Genomic DNA, 17,465 nt, shown 5'->3' on the forward strand with positions numbered 1-17,465 from the left:
ACTTTTCATCCCCTGAATTATTCACTGTCTGCCGCCCACCTTCGTGTCCTGCCTCCTCTTTCCTCTTTCTTCCATCCGTTTTCCTCTCCCCGCCATGACCTTTATTTCCATGCCTCTGCTTCTCTTTCTCCCTCTCTTCCATATTCCTCTCCCTCCCTCCTCCATTTATTTCTGTGCAATTCCCTTCCTCACTCCGTTCATCTTTCCTCCTTCTATTTTTCTTTCATCCTCTTCTACCCCTTCCCTCTTCTCTTCTCTCTTTACTCTTCTGCGTTCCCTTATTTCTTTCTCCCCTTTTCCTCCCCTTTTTCTAATCCCTTTACTTTTCTGACTTTCCTCTTTTCTCTTTCTTTCATCCTTTTCCCTCTTCCCTTTCTCTTCCCTTTACTTTCCTGCCTCTCCCTTCCTTTCCCCCCTTCCTCTTTCTTCCATCCTCTTTCCTCTTCCTTATCCGTTTACTTCTCTACGACTCCCTTTCTCTTCCCGTTCTTCTTTCCTCTTTCTTCCATTCTCTTCCTTCTCCCGTCCCTGCTCCTTTCATTTCCCTGTCCCTCCCATCCCCTATCTCCCTCTTCCATTCTCTTCTTCCATCTCCTTTACTACTCTGCCTCTCCCTTCCTCTGCCTCTTACTCTTTCCTCTTTCTTCCATCCTCTTCCTTCTCCCGTCCCTGCTCCTTTCATTTCCCTGTCTCTCCCATCTCCTATCTCCCTCTTCTCTTCTTGCTTCTCCCTTCCTCTGCCCCTTACTCTTTCCTTTTTCTTCCATTCTCTGTCCTCTCCCCTCTTCCATACTCCTCTTTTTCTTACCTTATGGATGACCTTCGTAGTCTTGAGAATTTCGCGTTGCTCTCCTTCTTCTCCTTCCCTCTTCTCTCGTCTTCATAGATGATACGCGCCGGCTGCAGGTCCTCCTCTTCCTCTTCCACCTTCTTGTTCCTCTTACTGCTACTGGTCTTCTCCTTCTCCTTCCTCGCAAGCTCTCTCTCCTTCTCCTCCCTCTCCTTAGCTTCCTTCTCCTCTCTCTCTTTCCGCTCCCTTTCCTTCTCCTCGCGCTCTCTCTCCCTCTTCTTCTCCTCGTCTCTCTCCCGCTTTCTCGCCGCCCTCTCCTCGCGCTCCTTCTTGCGGGAGCGCGGGGGCGTGTAGCAGAGGCTATCGATGGACTGCTTGCGAAGGATGTGTGGCTGGATGTTCTTCGGGAGGAGTCGTGTGGTTTCCTCGGGCTCCTGCAACACAGATAGAAGGGTCGTATTTACCATTTCGCCTCCCAAGAACACATATTTGACAAGGCTTTCGTAGGAGTTGTGGGCGTTTCCAGGAGTAGTTTTATGACCCTGGTGGTAGTTTGACCCTTCCTCTGTACCGTGAAGCTAAAGAAACACTCACTAGAACCTGACTGACCCCCTCTTTAACCTTTAGAAATAGCTGATGTGAGAAGCGAAAGTGTCATAGAATACCAACCCTTGTAATGCAGGACAGACAGGAATTGGTAACACGGAGAAGACAACAACACTTAGTAGCACAGGGAAGACAGGGAAGAAGGGTAGGATTTGCACCATTAAGTAACAGGAAAGATTGGATTTGGCAACACATAGAACACAAAAGGTTAAGAAGGGTAGGATTTGCACCATTAAGTAACAGGAAAGATTGGATTTGGCAACACATAGAACACAAAAGGCTAAGAAGGGTAGGATTTGCACCATTAAGTAACAGGAAAGATAGGATTTGGCAACACAGAACACAAAAGGTTAAGAAGGGTAGGATTTGCACCATTAAGTAACAGGAAAGATAGGATTTGGCAACACATAGAACACAAAAGGTTAAGAAGGGTAGGATTTGCACCATTAAGTAACAGGAAAGATAGGATTTGGCAACACATAGAACACAAAAGGTTTTAAGAAGGGTAGGATTTGCACCATTAAGTAACAGGAAAGATAGGATTTGGCAACACACAGAACACAAAAGGTTAAGAAGGGTAGGATTTGCACCATTAAGTAACAGGAAAGATAGGATTTGGCAACACACAGAACACAAAAGGTTAAGAAGGGTAGGATTTGCACCATTAAGTAACAGGAAAGATAGGATTTGGCAACACATAGAACACAAAAGGTTAAGAAGGGTAGGATTTGCACCATTAAGTAACAGGAAAGATAGGATTTGGCAACACATAGAACACAAAAGGTTAATAAATAAGGGTAGGATTTGTACCATTAAGTAACAGGAAAGATAGGATTTGGCAACACATAGAACACAAAAGGTTAAGAAGGGTAGGATTTGCACCATTAAGTAACAGGAAAGATAGGATTTGGCAACACATAGAACACAAAAGGTTATAATTAAGAAGGGTAGGATTTGCACCATTAAGTAACAGGAGAGATAGGATTTGGCAACACACAGAACACAAAAGAAAAGAAGGAAAGGATTTGCAACACAATACTCAGCAATACAGGAGAGGCAGGATTTTAGTAACACTGAAGACAAAAAGAAAAGTAAGGTAGGATTTGTAACATTCAGAGAAGGGGAAAATATTCGTCTTAGTCTTCTAGAACACAAATAGAAACACAAAGTCGTGGAGTTAGGTTTAGCAATATTTAATGCAACACCTAAAAGAACAGAGGAATGAAGGATGGAAGCTGGAAGAAAGAGGAGAGGAAAGAAGAAGGGGGAGAGGAAAGGAGTGGCAGGAAAATATAGGGAGGAGATGGGAAGAGAAAAAGGATAGAAGAAAAGGGAAAGAGGAAGAGGCAAAGAGGGGGTATGGTAACACAAGGAGACACAACAGTAGTGAAATTGTGTTATATTCTCAACGACATCGAATTCGGTAAAAATGGAGCAGAAGTAGGCGTGTTATTTTCAAGACACAGATAATGTTTTCATGGGCAAAGTGTGACTTCTTATTTCGTGGAGATAGTTTTTTCTGCTCTAACCAGTAAAAAAACTACTTTGGGGGGTAATTAAATCGGAAATACTCCCCATGGCGCGCCCCTCCCATATCTCTCTCTCTCTCTCTCTCTCTCTCTCTCTCTCTCTCTCTCTCTCTCTCTCTCTCTCTCTCTCTCTCTCTCTCTCTCTCTCTCTCTCTCTCTCTCTCTCTCTGTCAATAGTCACGATTTTATTTTTCTAAACTAAACAACCCCGACTTCTAACCATACACTCGCTAACGGGATGGGTGGAGGGAAGGGGGGGGGCTCGCCCTCTCTCGACCCACCCCCACCCCCGTAGGTACAGCAATATTACTTGAAAACCATCTAAAAACTTGTCTTTCGTGTGCTTGTATGGTATTTCATTGATGCAAATCGGCATATTTGCGGTTTCTATAAGAGGGCTTGCGGGTTCTTTATATACACAAACATTCAAATACATCATTGAAAATAAGAAAAGCTGATCTTCACGCAATCACGAACTAACAATGCGCGAGTGGACGGATGGAATGAAACCACTAGACTCAGCGTGTGACGAGCTGCGACGCGAGGGTGTGTGATTGATGGCGCTTCCAATTAGGTATTATTCCAATTTGAACATTTTTACAACATTTCCGATGCTCAATAGGTTGTCCTGAACACACTGAAGAAATATATGTCCCGTGTGCTTCACAGAGCACGCCTACTCCTCCTGCATATTAACTCGAATTAAAATAGCAACACATAACAAAACAGTAACGGCAGGATTTGGTAACACTTGGAAGACAAAACTTGGATAATTTCAAGGTTTGGTAACACACTAAGTAACACACAAACCAAAAAGTGCTGAATAATAGCTGTCTCTAGGAACTCAAATAGCAACACTTAGTAAATTTAATAAATAATGCCTCAAATTGCAACACATTCCAAGTAACTCAAAAGAAACACAAACCTCTTAAAGTTAACAGAAACATTTTTACTTTATTCTTGCAACACTTTTGACAACACACAAAAAACTAACGAAACACAAAACATTTAGCTTCGCCTTGTATCCACTTTCCTCTTTCTTCCATACTCTCTGCTATCTGTCTCCTTCCCTCACTTTCCCTTCTCTTCTTTCCTCTTTCCTCTCTTCCTCTCCCACCCCAAACCACCTTCCTCTTATTCTTCCTATCATCTTCCATTTCTCATCTTCCTTCCTTTCTCTTTCGTCTTTCCTCTGCATTCTAACTTTCCTCTCCTCTCTCCTCTCTTCCTATCCCAACCCAAACAAAACGATTTTTTTCTCTTCCTCATTTTTTCTCCTTCAGATAACATACCTCTTTCCTCCTCCCTTCATCTCACAATTCCCCTGCCTTCCTCATTTCTTTTCTCTCCTCTTCCTCGCACTTTCTCCTCCTCGTCCTCCTCCTCCTCCTCCTCCTCTTCCTCCTCCAAACAGCATTCCTCTTTTCTCCTCTCACTTCCCTCCTTCTTTTCTCCTCTCTCCTCTTTCTAGCTCACCTCCCCTTTCTCCTCTATCTCTTCCAAACAGCTTTCGTCTTTTCTTCTCCCCTCACTTCCCATCCTCCCATTTCCCTTCCTTTCCTTTCTTCTTTCATCTTCCTCGTAGCTCCTCCTCTTCCTCCTCACTTCCTTTCCTTTCTCCTCCCTTCCTATCTCGCCCCAAGCAACATACAGTACACGCAACTCAACCGTGTTTCTCGTCTTCCATGCACCAAGCAACACACAGCAACAGGCGGGCAGGCAACGCTTCAGTAACACAAGACGACACAATACAAAGGCTTCAGCTGTGACGCAACGCAACGTAACACTGCAACATAATACCTGGAGTCTGATTGTGAGAGAGAGGTGGTGGTGGCTGTTTAATCTCTCTCTCTCTCTCTCTCTCTCTCTCTCTCTCTCTCTCTCTCTCTCTCTCTCTCTCTCTCTCTCTCTCTCTCTCTCTCTCTCTCTCTCTCTCTCTCTCTCTCTCTCTCTCTCTCTCTCTCTCATAATACCCGTTTCATCTTTTTTTTTTTAATTTTACGACTGGCATTTCCACCGTTTTATTCCGTGCTCCAAACTAATCTCTCTCTCTCTCTCTCTCTCTCTCTCTCTCTCTCTCTCTCTCTCTCTCTCTCTCTCTCTCTCTCTCTCTCTCTCTCTCTCTCTCTCTCTCTCTCTCTCTCTCTCTCTCTCTCTCTCTCTCTCTCTCTCTCTCTCTCTCTCTCTCTCTCTCTCTCTCTCTCTCTCTCTCTCTCTCTCTCTCTCTCTCTCTCTCTCTCTCTCTCTCTCTCTCTCTCTCTCTCTCTCTCTCTCTCTCTCTCTCTCTCTCTCTCTCTCTCTCTCTCTCTCTCTCTCTCTCTCTCTCTCTCTCTCTCTCTCTCTCTCTCTCTCTCTCTCTCTCTCTCTCTCTCTCTCTCTCTCTCTCTCTCTCTCTCTCTCTCTCTCTCTCTCTCTCTCTCTCTCTCTCTCTCTCTCTCTCTCTCTCTCTCTCTCTCTCTCTCTCTCTCTCTCTCTCTCTCTCTCTCTCTCTCTCTCTCTCCTTGTTCTTGTTCTGTTTTTTCTTCTTCAGCTTCTATTTCTCCTTAGTATTCATGGTTATTCTTTCATTTTACTATTTTCTCTTTCTCTTCTTGCATTCTCTCTCTCTCTCTCTCTCTCTCTCTCTCTCTCTCTCTCTCTCTCTCTCTCTCTCTCTCTCTCTCTCTCTCTCTCTCTCTCTCTCTCTCTCTCTCTCTCTCTCTCTCTCTCTCTCTCTCTCTCTCTCTCTCTCTCTCTCTCTCTCTCTCTCTCTCTCTCTCTCTCTCTCTCATTAATCATCATCCGGGTCACGAAACTCGAGACAAAGACTTGAGGACGATTTCAAAATGTTTCGCTCGAGGAAGGAAAGAAATTCTCATCCCAAGTGTTTCTGTATATATATTTTCGTTCCTTCGACTCGCCGTTTTCTCCCATTGCTTCGTTCATTAGCCCTTATATTTAAACGTCTCGGCTCCTCAGTTCGTCCGTTGGAAAATCCTGTCGTAGAAGTTTCTGGACTTTTCATGGATTCTTTTGTGATTCTAGTGATAGTTTTACACGACCTCTGCAACATGAACTAGAAAATCACACATGAATACCCGGTTAATCTTCTCTATGGACTTGGGAAATAGTAACAAAGGGACCTCGGTACAATAATAAAAATCCTCTCGTAGAAGTTGTCAGGCTTTTCACGGATTCTTTTGTGATTCTAGTGATAGTTTTACACGACCTCTGCAACATGAACTAGAAAATCACACATGAATACCCGGTTAATCTTCTTTGTGGACTTGATAAATAATAATAGAGAGAGCCCGGTACGTTTAATAATACGGATCATTGTCTCGAGTGCAAGTTATCGAACACTAAGCACAATCATCATCATCATCGTCGTCATCAACATCATCGTCATTATTATTATTAGAGTTTAGGTTTAATTGGCCTCTCATTATCGCGTGTTATCATTATTGGGTTGTTGACCTTTCACTGAGGATGTCGTTGAGAGAGAGAGAACTAAGAAGAGGAAGAAAGAGAAAATAGAAAACTCTAAGAAGAAATATAAACTGAAGAGGAAGAAGAAGAAGAAGGAAAAGAAGGAGAAGAAGAAGAAGAAGAAAAGAAGAGGAGGAAGAGGAGTAGATTGACATTTATCAGAGAGAGAGAGATGGGGCAGGGCAGTGAAAGTGTGTAGGGAGGTAAACAAGAGGGAAGAGGAAATGTTGAGGGGAGAAGGACGCGGGTGAAGGGAGGGCAACACACCTTGGCTGACCTTGACGGGGCACACACACACACACACACACACACACACACACACACACACACACACACACGACTGGTTTCCACTGCCCCATCTTATCCTGGAGCGATGAGTACATTACTGCGGAAGAGAGAGAGAGTATCCCTCTTACACCTTACAAAAACGCCTTCCTCCACCACCGCCTCCACCACCTTTCTTCCTCCCTTTAGTCCTCTCTCTCTCTCTCTCTCTCTCTCTCTCTCTCTCTCTCTCTCTCTCTCTCTCTCTCTCTCTCTCTCTCTTTCCAAATTGTTTATAATCGATGACAAGTTCCGAACGAGAAATAATCGCACAAAACTTGTAAACAAATAAATTCAGACAGAACAATTTTTTTCTTCACGAACGTTGTAGTGCGAGAATGGAATAGACTCACACCTTCATTGACTCAAAGCAATATTTCCATTCATTCATTCATTCATTCATTCATTCATTTGACGGTAAACTTGACCGCCACTTTCTTCACCTGAATCTTTGCTAAGGGAGAAATGCAAAGTCTTGGTGGCTATTTGATATGATATAGCTTCTTAGGATAGACCACCTGGACTAGACCATAAGTTCTGTGTGGTCTGAATATTTATGTAATGTTATGTAAATCTCTCTCTCTCTCTCTCTCTCTCTCTCTCTCTCTCTCTCTCTCTCTCTCTCTCTCTCTCTCTCTCTCTCTCTCTCTCTCTCTCTCTCTCTCTCTCTCTCTCTCTCTCTCTCTCTCTCTCTCTCTCTCTCTCTCTCTCCACCTATTCCTTCCCTAACCTTCCATCCTGTCCCAGTTCCATCTCAAAACCCTTTACAAAGAACCGAATCCCATAAAAGACCATTTCACGCGCGCCTAACGAGATCCAACACCCCAGTGACGTCTTAGAGCTCTTTACGTATTCCTGCAAGTCTTGGAGAGGGAGGTGGAATGGGTAAGAGGTGGAGGTTTCGTCACTCCATCGTCTTAGAACTCATTTACAAGCTGCCGTTAAAGTCCACCTCGTATTCGGCCTGTGTTCAATGACGCTTTCGACTTTCCATAACAGATATTTATGAAGGCCACAAAGGTGATTAGTCGGAGTCTCATGATTTTTTTTTTTTTTCACATTCATTCTCCCAGACGGTTTCGGCTTTCGCAATATTTTCAAACGCCACAAAAGAGATGTCTGTTTTTCATGATTTTTTTTTTCACATTCATTCTCTCAGACGGTTTCGGCTTTCGCAATATTTTCAAACGCCACAAAAGAGATTAGTCTGGATTTCATGATTTTTTTTTTTCACATTCATTCTCCCAGACGGTTTCGGCTCTCGCAATATTTTCAAACGCCACAAAAGAGATTAGTCTGGATTTCATGATTTTTTTTTTTCACATTTATTCTCTCAGACGGTTTCGGTTCTTGCAATATTTCCAAACGCCACAAAAGAGATAAGTCGGATTCTCATGATTTTTTTTCACATTCATTCTCCCAGACGGTTTCGGCTCTCGCAATAGTTACAAAGTCCACAAAAGAGATGTCTGTTTTTCATGATTTTTTTTTTTTCACATTCATTCTCTCAGACGGTTTCGGTTCTCGCAATATTTCCAAACGCCACAGAAGAGATTAGTCTGGATTTCATGATTTTTTTTTTTTCACATTCATTCTCCCAGACGGTTTCGGCTCTCGCAATATTTTCAAACGCCACAAAAGAGATAAGTCTGTTTTTCATGATTTTTTTTTTCACATTTATTCTCTCAGACGGTTTCGGCTCGCAATATTTTCAAACGCCACAAAAGAGATAAGTCTGTTTTTCATGATTTTTTTTTTCACATTTATTCTCTCAGACGGTTTCGGCTCTCGCAATATTTTCAAACGCCACAAAAGAGATTAGTCTGGATTTCATGATTTTTTTTTTTTCACATTCATTCTCCCAGACGGTTTCGGGTCTCGCAATATTTTCAAACGCCACAAAAGAGATTAGTCTGGATTTCATGATTTTTTTTTTTTTTTCACATTTATTCTCAGACGGTTTCGGTTCTCGCAATATTTTCAAACGCCACAAAAGAGATTAGTCTGGATTTCATGATTTTTTTTTTTTCACATTTATTCTCTCAGACGGTTTCGGTTCTTGCAATATTTCCAAACGCCACAAAAGAGATAAGTCGGATTCTCATGATTTTTTTTCACATTCATTCTCTCAGACGGTTTCGGCTCTCGCAATAGTTACAAAGTCCACAAAAGAGATGTCTGTTTTTCATGATTTTTTTTCACATTCATTCTCCCAGACGGTTTCGGCTCTCGCAATATTTTCAAACGCCACAAAAGAGATTAGTCTGGATTTCATGATTTTTTTTTTTCACATTCATTCTCCCAGACGGTTTCGGCTCTCGCAATTTTTCCAAAAGCCACAAAAGATATAAGTCGGATTCTCATGATTTCTTTTTCACATTCATATCCTCAGACGCTTTCGGCTCTCGCAATATTTTCAAACGACACAAAAGAGATAAGTCTGTTTTTCATGATTTTTTTTTCACATTCATTCTCCCAGACGGTTTCGGCTCTCGCAATATTTTCAAACGCCACAAAAGAGATTAGTCTGGCTTTCATGATTTTTTTTTTCACATTCATTCTCTCAGACGCTTTCGGCTCTCGCAATATTTACGAAGTCCACAAAGGAGGTTAGTCGGGCATTCAGTGGTTTTTCACATTCATGGTGCAGAAGTCTTGTCAAACTATCACTAGGCTCACAAAACTTCCCTCTACGAAAGTATTACCAAGTATGGGTGTGTAAGCCCTGATATGTTTGAGAATATGGGAGTGATTAAGAAACCCAGCACATCCCTACCTGTCATCCGTTCCCCTCGCCCCTACGCCTGATCTGTGTTGTTTACTTGTTATCGTCGCCACCAGCTGCTCGCTTATTCCACCCTCACTCACACGTACTCTCCTCCCCATGGCCACTCACTCACCCCTCCACCTTCAGTTCCTTCTCCCCCTCTACCTCCAATTCACTCCCTACACATAGTACTCCATCTACTCTCCCTTCATCCCTTCCTCATACCACTTCGTCTCCACTCCTTCCACCTCTTCCACATAACACTCCATTTTCTCCATTCACTCACTCCACACACAGCACTTAGTTAATATCCACTCCCTCCACCCCTTTCGTACACTACTCCACCCACTTATACTCTTCCACATAACACTCCATTTTCTCCATTCACTCACTCCACTCACAGCATTTAGGTAATATCCACTCCCTCCACCCCTTTCGTACACTACTCCACCCACTAATTTGTCCACTTCCACCTCCTTTTCCCCTACTTCATCTCCTCTCATTCCTTCTCCACTTTCATCAACCCTCACTCTTCCTTTATTCCTCTTCATCTCTTCCACCCCCTGCTCCACCCCCAGCTTGTCCACTATTCTACTTCCATCATCTTCACTCTATCACTGCTTCTCTCCAGCCTCTCCTATTCCACCGTCTCCACTACAACTCCACCAACCCCTTTACTTCTCCACCTCCACCCCTTTGGTCTCTCGCTCCCTCACTCCACCTCAACTACCTTCTCTACCCTTTTCTCTTCCACCACTCTGATCCATCCCCATTACGCCCTCCACTTCACCCCCTGCACCATCTAACTCCTCCCTTATTCCACCCAAATCACCCCTCACTCCACTTCCCCTTCACTCCACCTTCTCTAACCCCACCTCCACCTCATTTGACTCTGACCTCATCTTAAGTATGTGTTTCACGCGGGGGTTGACGGACATTGTGGGCGTAGCAAAAGGACGCGTGGGATGTTTTTCTTTCTCTCCTTTTGTCTTTATATTCCAGCGTTCGTCTCCCTTGGTTGTGACGTGCTCGCTTTCGTCAAGTAAACAAGGTAAACAGCGGGTATTTGTTTTATTTATGAGCATTTGGTTAGTTTTTTGTGTGTGTTTTCTTGTTTAGGTATTTGTGCGTCTCCGTTGCATTTTTATTGCTTATTTTGTTTATTTTTTAGTATTTTCTTTTGTATTTTTTTGTGTATTTTCTTTTTTAATGTGTTGTTTTCTTTTGTAATCCTTTGTATAGGTCTTGGTGCTTCCCTACTGTATTGTATTGTTTTTTTCTTGTTTTCTTTTATAAATTTGCTATTTTATTGTAATTTTCATTTTCGTTGTTTTCTTTTTGCTGTTGTTTTCTTTTGGTATTACTTTATTTTTTGTATTGTTTTCTTTTGTATTTCTTTCCTTTTGTGTCTTTATTTTATCGTTTTCTTTTGCATTCCTTTTTTTTTATTGTAGTATTTTCTTTTGTAGTATTTTATTTCTGTGTTCTTTTCATCGTATTGTTTTCTTTGTGCTTTAATTTTGATTGTATTCCTTTCTTTTGCTTACATATATATTTTTCTTTATATATATATATATATATATATATATATATATATATATATATATATATATATATATATATATATATATATATATATATATATATATATATATATATATATATATATATATATATATATATATATATATATATATATATATATATATATATATATATATATATATATATATATATATATATATATATATATATATATATATATATATATATATATATATATATATATATATATATATATATATATATATATATATATATATATATATATATATATATATATATATATATAAATATAGAGATATATATAAAATTAAAATTGTGTTATTTGGTGGTAGTGATGGTGGTGCTTTTGGTGGTGTTGATGACGGTGATGGTGGTGTTGGCAGTGGTGATGATAGTGGTCGTGATGATTGTGAATGACAATATTGTTGAGGGTATTGATGATGACGATGATGAGGGTGATGGCAGAGGTGATGATGATGGTGGTGATACTGGTGATGATGGTGATGACTCAAGACGATGAAGGTGATGAGATGATGGAAGCTGTGATGATGATGATGATGATGATGATGGTGATAATAATAACGATGATAATGATAGTTAAGTGATGGTGGCGAAAATGATAATGGAGGTGATGGTGGTGGTGATGGTGATGGGGATAATGGTGGCAGGATAAGCAAAGAGAATATAGTATGAAAGTCTGTGGTGGGGGAGGGGGAACGGATGGGGGGCTGTTTGTCGGGGGGGGGGGGTCAAAGCTCGGTGATTAATTTTCCTCGCCCCTGATTGGCTGATGGGCGTGACGTCACCACCTGGCCACGTGCACTAATTAGGGGCAGGAAAAGTGAGTGATTGGAGCAGGTGATTCATTAGCATCGCGGGTAACGCCAAGGCCAGGTGTTCAGTTTCACACCTGGAGCACAAGCAGGATCGGATTAATAAAAAAAAGGGTCATGAACTCTATTTTGAAAGATATTGGGTTTATTTAGTATTTATTTATTTTTCTTAACTATTTATTTATCTGTTTATTTAAGGTAAAAGAATACAGGACGAGGAAAAAAAAACAATAAAAACAAAAAAAGAAGCAATACAAAAAAATAATAATGTAAATAACGAAAAAGAAAACTGGATAAACGAAAATAGTACAAGAATGAAATAATAAAAAAACAATATAAAATAAAAAAAATGTCAAAAAATAAAACTAAACCAAAAATACAATAAAATAAAATGAAAATAAATATAAAACGAAATAAAATAAGAATATAAGTAAACAAAAGAAAAAAAGCGAAAAAAAAATATACAAAATAGAACACAATACGGACGGAAATATACCACACAAAAAAATAGAAGAGAAAATAAAACCAAAAAAAAAAACGCAAAAAGAAAACTATGCAATATGGAAGCAACACAAAAGTAAAAGGTCAAATCAAGTAAAGTTATAAGATTCCTTCGTCGAGATAGTGGAAAATTTCATGTTTATAAGACCCAACTAGACTTTAAGGTGGTGATCTTCTCTTACAGATGTGAAAATTATCCTCTCTCTCTCTCTCTCTCTCTCTCTCTCTCTCTCTCTCTCTCTCTCTCTCTCTCTCTCTCTCTCTCTCTCTCTCTCTCTCTCTCTCTCTCTCTCTCTCTCTCTCTCTCTCTCTCTCTCTCTCTCTCTCTCTCTCTCTCTCTCTCTCTCTCTCTCTCTCTCTCTCTCTCTCTCTCTCTCTCTCTCTCTCTCTCTCTCTCTCTCTCTCTCTCTCTCTCTCTCTCTCTCTCTCTCTCTCTCTCTCTCTCTCTCTCTCTCTCTCTCTCTCTCTCTCTCTCTCTCTCTCTCTCTCTCTCTCTCTCTCTCTCTCTCTCTCTCTCTCTCTCTCTCTCTCTCTCTCTCTCTCTCTCTCTCTCTCTCTCTCTCTCTCTCTCTCTCTCTCTCTCTCTCTCTCTCTCTCTCTCTCTCTCTCTCTCTCTCTCTCTCTCTCTCTCTCTCTCTCTCTCTCTCTCTCTCTCTCTCTCTCTCTCTCTCTCTCTCTCTCTCTCTCTCTCTCTCTCTCTCTCTCTCTCTCTATCTCTCTCTCTCTCTCTCTCTCTCTCTCTCTCTCTCTCTCTCTCTCTCTCTCTCTCTCTCTCTCTCTCTCTCTCAAAGTCACCATGTACACGTTAGGTCAGTCATGGGTGGGGAAACTTCAACATTGCGAAACAAATAAATCGATTACACCAACGAGTTCAAGCAAAAACGTGAGTAAACTTTTCGTAACGTCTATAAGTTCACGTCTCCATACACGGGTCAGTTTTGTAGAGGAAGAAAATAGTTAAGTGAAAGTTACTAAGCGATATTATGTAAACTTTTGCTATTCTTATCAATATTAGGACTACAATAATATCTTTCTCATTATTTGTTTTTCATAATCGCACTTGTTGGAGAGAGAGAGAGAGAGATCAGATTTACTGGCCCCCCCTCTCTCTCTCTCTCTCTCTCTCTCTCTCTCTCTCTCTCTCTCTCTCTCTCTCTCTCTCTCTCTCTCTCTCTCTCTCTCTCTCTCTCTCTCTCTCTCTCTCTCTCTCTCTCTCTCTCTCTCTCTCTCTCTCTCTCTCTCTCTCTCTCTCTCTCTCTCTCTCTCTCTCTCTCTATGTGAAAGTAGGGGAATGGGTGAAGCAAAGGTAGGAACTGAGGCAAGGAGGGACGGTAGGGAAAGTTGGAGTTATGTTTGTGGAAAGTTGGGGAGGATTAGAGGGACGAACGGAAGGAGAGAGAGATTAAGGGATGTAGGGGGAGGAGGGAGAGGAGGGAGGGGTGAGGGAGATTTAGGAAAGGTAGGTAGGGAGGGAAACCAGGGAGTGAAGGACGTAGGCAAGGGAAGAAAGGAGAGAAGAGATTTAGGGGAAGGAGGAAGGGATGAAGAAACATACAATGGAAGGGAGGGAGGAAGGGAAACTAGAGAGCGAATGAAATAGATAAAGGAAGGAGGGAAAGAAGATGAGAAGTAAGGGAAAGTAGGGAGAGGAGAGAAATAGTAAATGAAGGAACATATGAAGAAGGAACATAAGAAGTGCATAAGAAGGAAGGAGAAAACATAAGGAGTCTGCAAGAGGGCGGTTGGTCTATATAAAGGTCCAGTCACATGGCTTTGTACAGATAAAACGAAAGGAGTTTAGCGGGTAGGCAGCTTGTGGAGGGAACTTACAGGTTCAGCTCAGGTTTGTGCACTGTTTTGCTGCCAGGCACGTGAGTAATGCGTCCCTTTTTTTTTTTTTGCATGTGTAATTACCTTATTTTATCTGATTCTGTGTTCTTGGCATAAAACAAGACATGGAGATGTTTTAGGGTAGTAGATAATTTTAACTCAACATAGTTTTAAGGCTTCCTAAGCTATGGATTCTGTATGATAACCTGGTCTTGATTTTTGAGCATCAGCAAGGATGTTCACAGTATTCAGAGTTATCCACACATTCACTGTTGCGACATTGATCGCCGTGTGTGCCTCCCAATATAATCAGTTTGGCCCCACCTGTGAATACTTCAGTGTTATACGAACTTAAGCCAACATCAGCACCCCTTTAAAGGTAAGTAAGCTCTGCATAATTACAGGAAATGCTAGAGTGTTTTTATGTGGACTTAATGAGTGTAGGAATGTAGACAGTCACTGTAGTCACGGGTTATGGTTAAGGGGGGGGGGGGGGGGCATGGACAAGGATCATGTATGAAAAGTGGGTAAAGACCAGAAAAAGTTTGGGAACCACTGGTCTATATATATACAAGGCAGCTGTTGAATACCTAACCCCACGTAACCTTACCATCCATAAAACTATGTAACCTATTCTTGAGGGTATGATAACGGAACGAAGGCAAATGAAGGGAGAAGAAAAGAAAAAAAGAAAGAAAAGAAAAGAAAAGAAAGAGAATAGTGAGTGGCATTTACTTCTCCCTAACTTTCTTTCTTTCTTACTTTTCTTTCTCTTCTCTCTTTTTCTTCTCCCTACAGTCACCTTCATACCTCCATCATACCCTCCAGAAAAGGTTAGACAGGGAAAAAGAGGATGCAGGTAGAGAGGTAAAGAGAAAGGCAGGGAGGAGTGAACGGCCTTTATCTCACCTTTACTTGAGGGTATAAAGCTAGGGAAGTGAAGGTATCGGGAGAAGAGGATGCAGGTATTTTTTTTATAGGGAGGTAGAGAGAGAGAAAGGGAGGAGTGACTGACCTCTTAATACTTCAGAAAATTATGATGAAGATTAAGTGAGACGGTAAAAGGGTGTAAAGTGTGTGTGTGTGTGTGTGTGTGTGTGTGTGTGTGTGTGTGTGTGTGTGTGTGTGTGTGTGTGTGTGTGTGTGCGTGTGTGTGTGTGTGTGTGTCGGGCCGCTGGCTAAACCCTTTCATTGGGCACTTGAGGAAGGAGGAAGTGGCGGCGTTGTGTTTCAAGGTTCCGTATAATGACACTCGTGAGGAGGAATAATTACTTGTGTGCTGCAGGTGGTGGAGGCCATGGATTTGTTATTAAGAAGGTAGGAAAGACTATAATAACAATTCTCTCTTATTAATGGGAGAAAATCAAGTACAGCTTTTTTTTACTCCCCGGTTTGACAGTTCTTTTGTTTTTTGGAGTATATTAAGGAAGAATGAAACCAACATGAACTAAGGGACCAGTGTGTTGAATACTCCGTGGAGTAGTGGTCAGGCTACAACTCCACGGGTCCGGGTTCGAATCCCGGCCCTGGCAGTCAGCGTGCAGCTCACCCAACTGTTCATCCTCTCTTTCGGGATGGTAGAAAAATGGGTACCTGGGGAAACCTGGGGAAAGTAAACTGTGACGATCCCGGGTTTCACATTGGCCCGTGTCCCGGGGAAATGGTTCTTATACCTACCACGGCTCAAAGGGCCAACGGGAACACCACGGCCACGCGCAATTATAGCGTTTGCACCCACCTTTACCTTACCTTAAGTTAATAGGATAAAATAATGTGAATCTTTTGTATACTTTAGGTTTGGTTAATTATTTTAATTGGAAGTAGATTAATGACAAGTGAAATGAGGGTTAAATATACGAGCTGTTTGTCGAAGGAGTGTCGCTATCAAGTCACATCCATAAACTCCCTCACAGCCGTAAAAAAAGAGACGAATAAACCAAAAGAATGGTGGATTTGTTGACCGATCTTCTCGTAATGAGAATATAATAGCAAAATATCTTAGCCGGGCTTTCACTGGGGATATGCTGCTTTGTCTTAGGTTGGCATCGAACCCTGAGCCCTCTGAGTAGAAGTCAGGGCAGCATACCAACTACGTGTACCACCGATGAGCAAGAGGTCATCACGCCAGTGGCCACTTCTGCGACCTATTACCTGGCGCCCCGGTCTCATACTGTGAACAAGAAGGGAAGATTACCCCGCTCACACTCGTGGCAGCCGAAAACTTCCTGCCCTGACTTCTACTCAAAAGGCTCTGGTTCGATTCCCGGCACTTAGTGGTGTTCATTAGGGGATTAGGTTAGTGTTCTCTTCCGCCTCTCATATCAGCTATTTCTAAAGGCCAGATCAGTTGGGTTGTAATGAATGTCTTTTTTTTTTACGTTCACAGTACAGACGAAGGGCCAAGTTGCCACGAGGGTCATAAAGCTACCCAGGGAAATGCTCAAAACTCCTACGAAAGCTTTATCTAAGATGTAATCATGCCCGCCGAAATGTTTAGAAATATGGCCCTCACCACCATGCTGGGAATATTGCTAAACTAGAGCCTTCAAGCAGTGATGAAGACATAGCAGGAACTTGACGGAACATATTAATATGCTGCACAGGAGATATGATGGACAGTATTGTTTTGGTCGCCGCGCCGTGCAGGGAATATTAAAACACAAGGAAGGACCTCCTTGTGCAGCGGCGGACATAATTATATCACTGCTTAACATCTTAAGAATGCAAGAAGTCTGCAAGAGGCCGGTTGGCCTATACAAGGCAGCTCCTGTAAGCCTAACCCCACCTAACCTCACTATCCATGAATCTATCCAACCTCTTCTTGAATGTATCTGTGGTATTGGCACCCACAACATGACTGCAAATCTTCGTTGGCCTCGCTTGAGATGTTTGGTTCCGACCTCCTCACCAGACTAGGATTATTATTATAATTATTATTATTTTGTTATTATTATTATTACTATTGTTGTTGTTGTTTGTTATTATTATTATTATTATTATTATTATTATTATTATTATTATTATTATTATTATTATTATTATTATTATTATTATTATTATTATTATTATTATTATTATTATTATTATTATTATTATTATAAAGGACAAGAACAATGCCTAATAAGTTAACAGTTGCGTGTTGACTTTTGCTGTGAACGAAGTCATTTCAACAGTAGGATTTTTTTCATGCAGTGAGAAAGACGTGACCTTGATTTCTGTATAACATATTATTTGGGACTCGCTGAGAATGC

At 41.4% G+C, this 17,465-nt stretch overlaps 1 protein-coding gene across 50 annotated transcripts in view; it reads right to left on the reverse strand.

Annotated features, from left to right (window-relative positions):
* LOC127006577 (uncharacterized) overlaps window positions 1-17,465 on the reverse strand; it is a 71,424-nt gene that overhangs the window by 17,902 nt on the left and 36,057 nt on the right. For all 50 annotated transcript variants that reach the window (XM_050876622.1, XM_050876627.1, XM_050876620.1 and 47 more), the window contains one exon: window positions 809-1,224. In XM_050876622.1, the coding sequence (XP_050732579.1) occupies window positions 809-1,224 (416 nt within the window). The remainder of the gene's footprint in view (window positions 1-808; window positions 1,225-17,465) is intronic.

Source organism: Eriocheir sinensis, chromosome 33, assembly GCF_024679095.1.
Source record: "Eriocheir sinensis breed Jianghai 21 chromosome 33, ASM2467909v1, whole genome shotgun sequence".
Lineage (NCBI taxonomy): Eukaryota > Metazoa > Arthropoda > Malacostraca > Decapoda > Varunidae > Eriocheir > Eriocheir sinensis.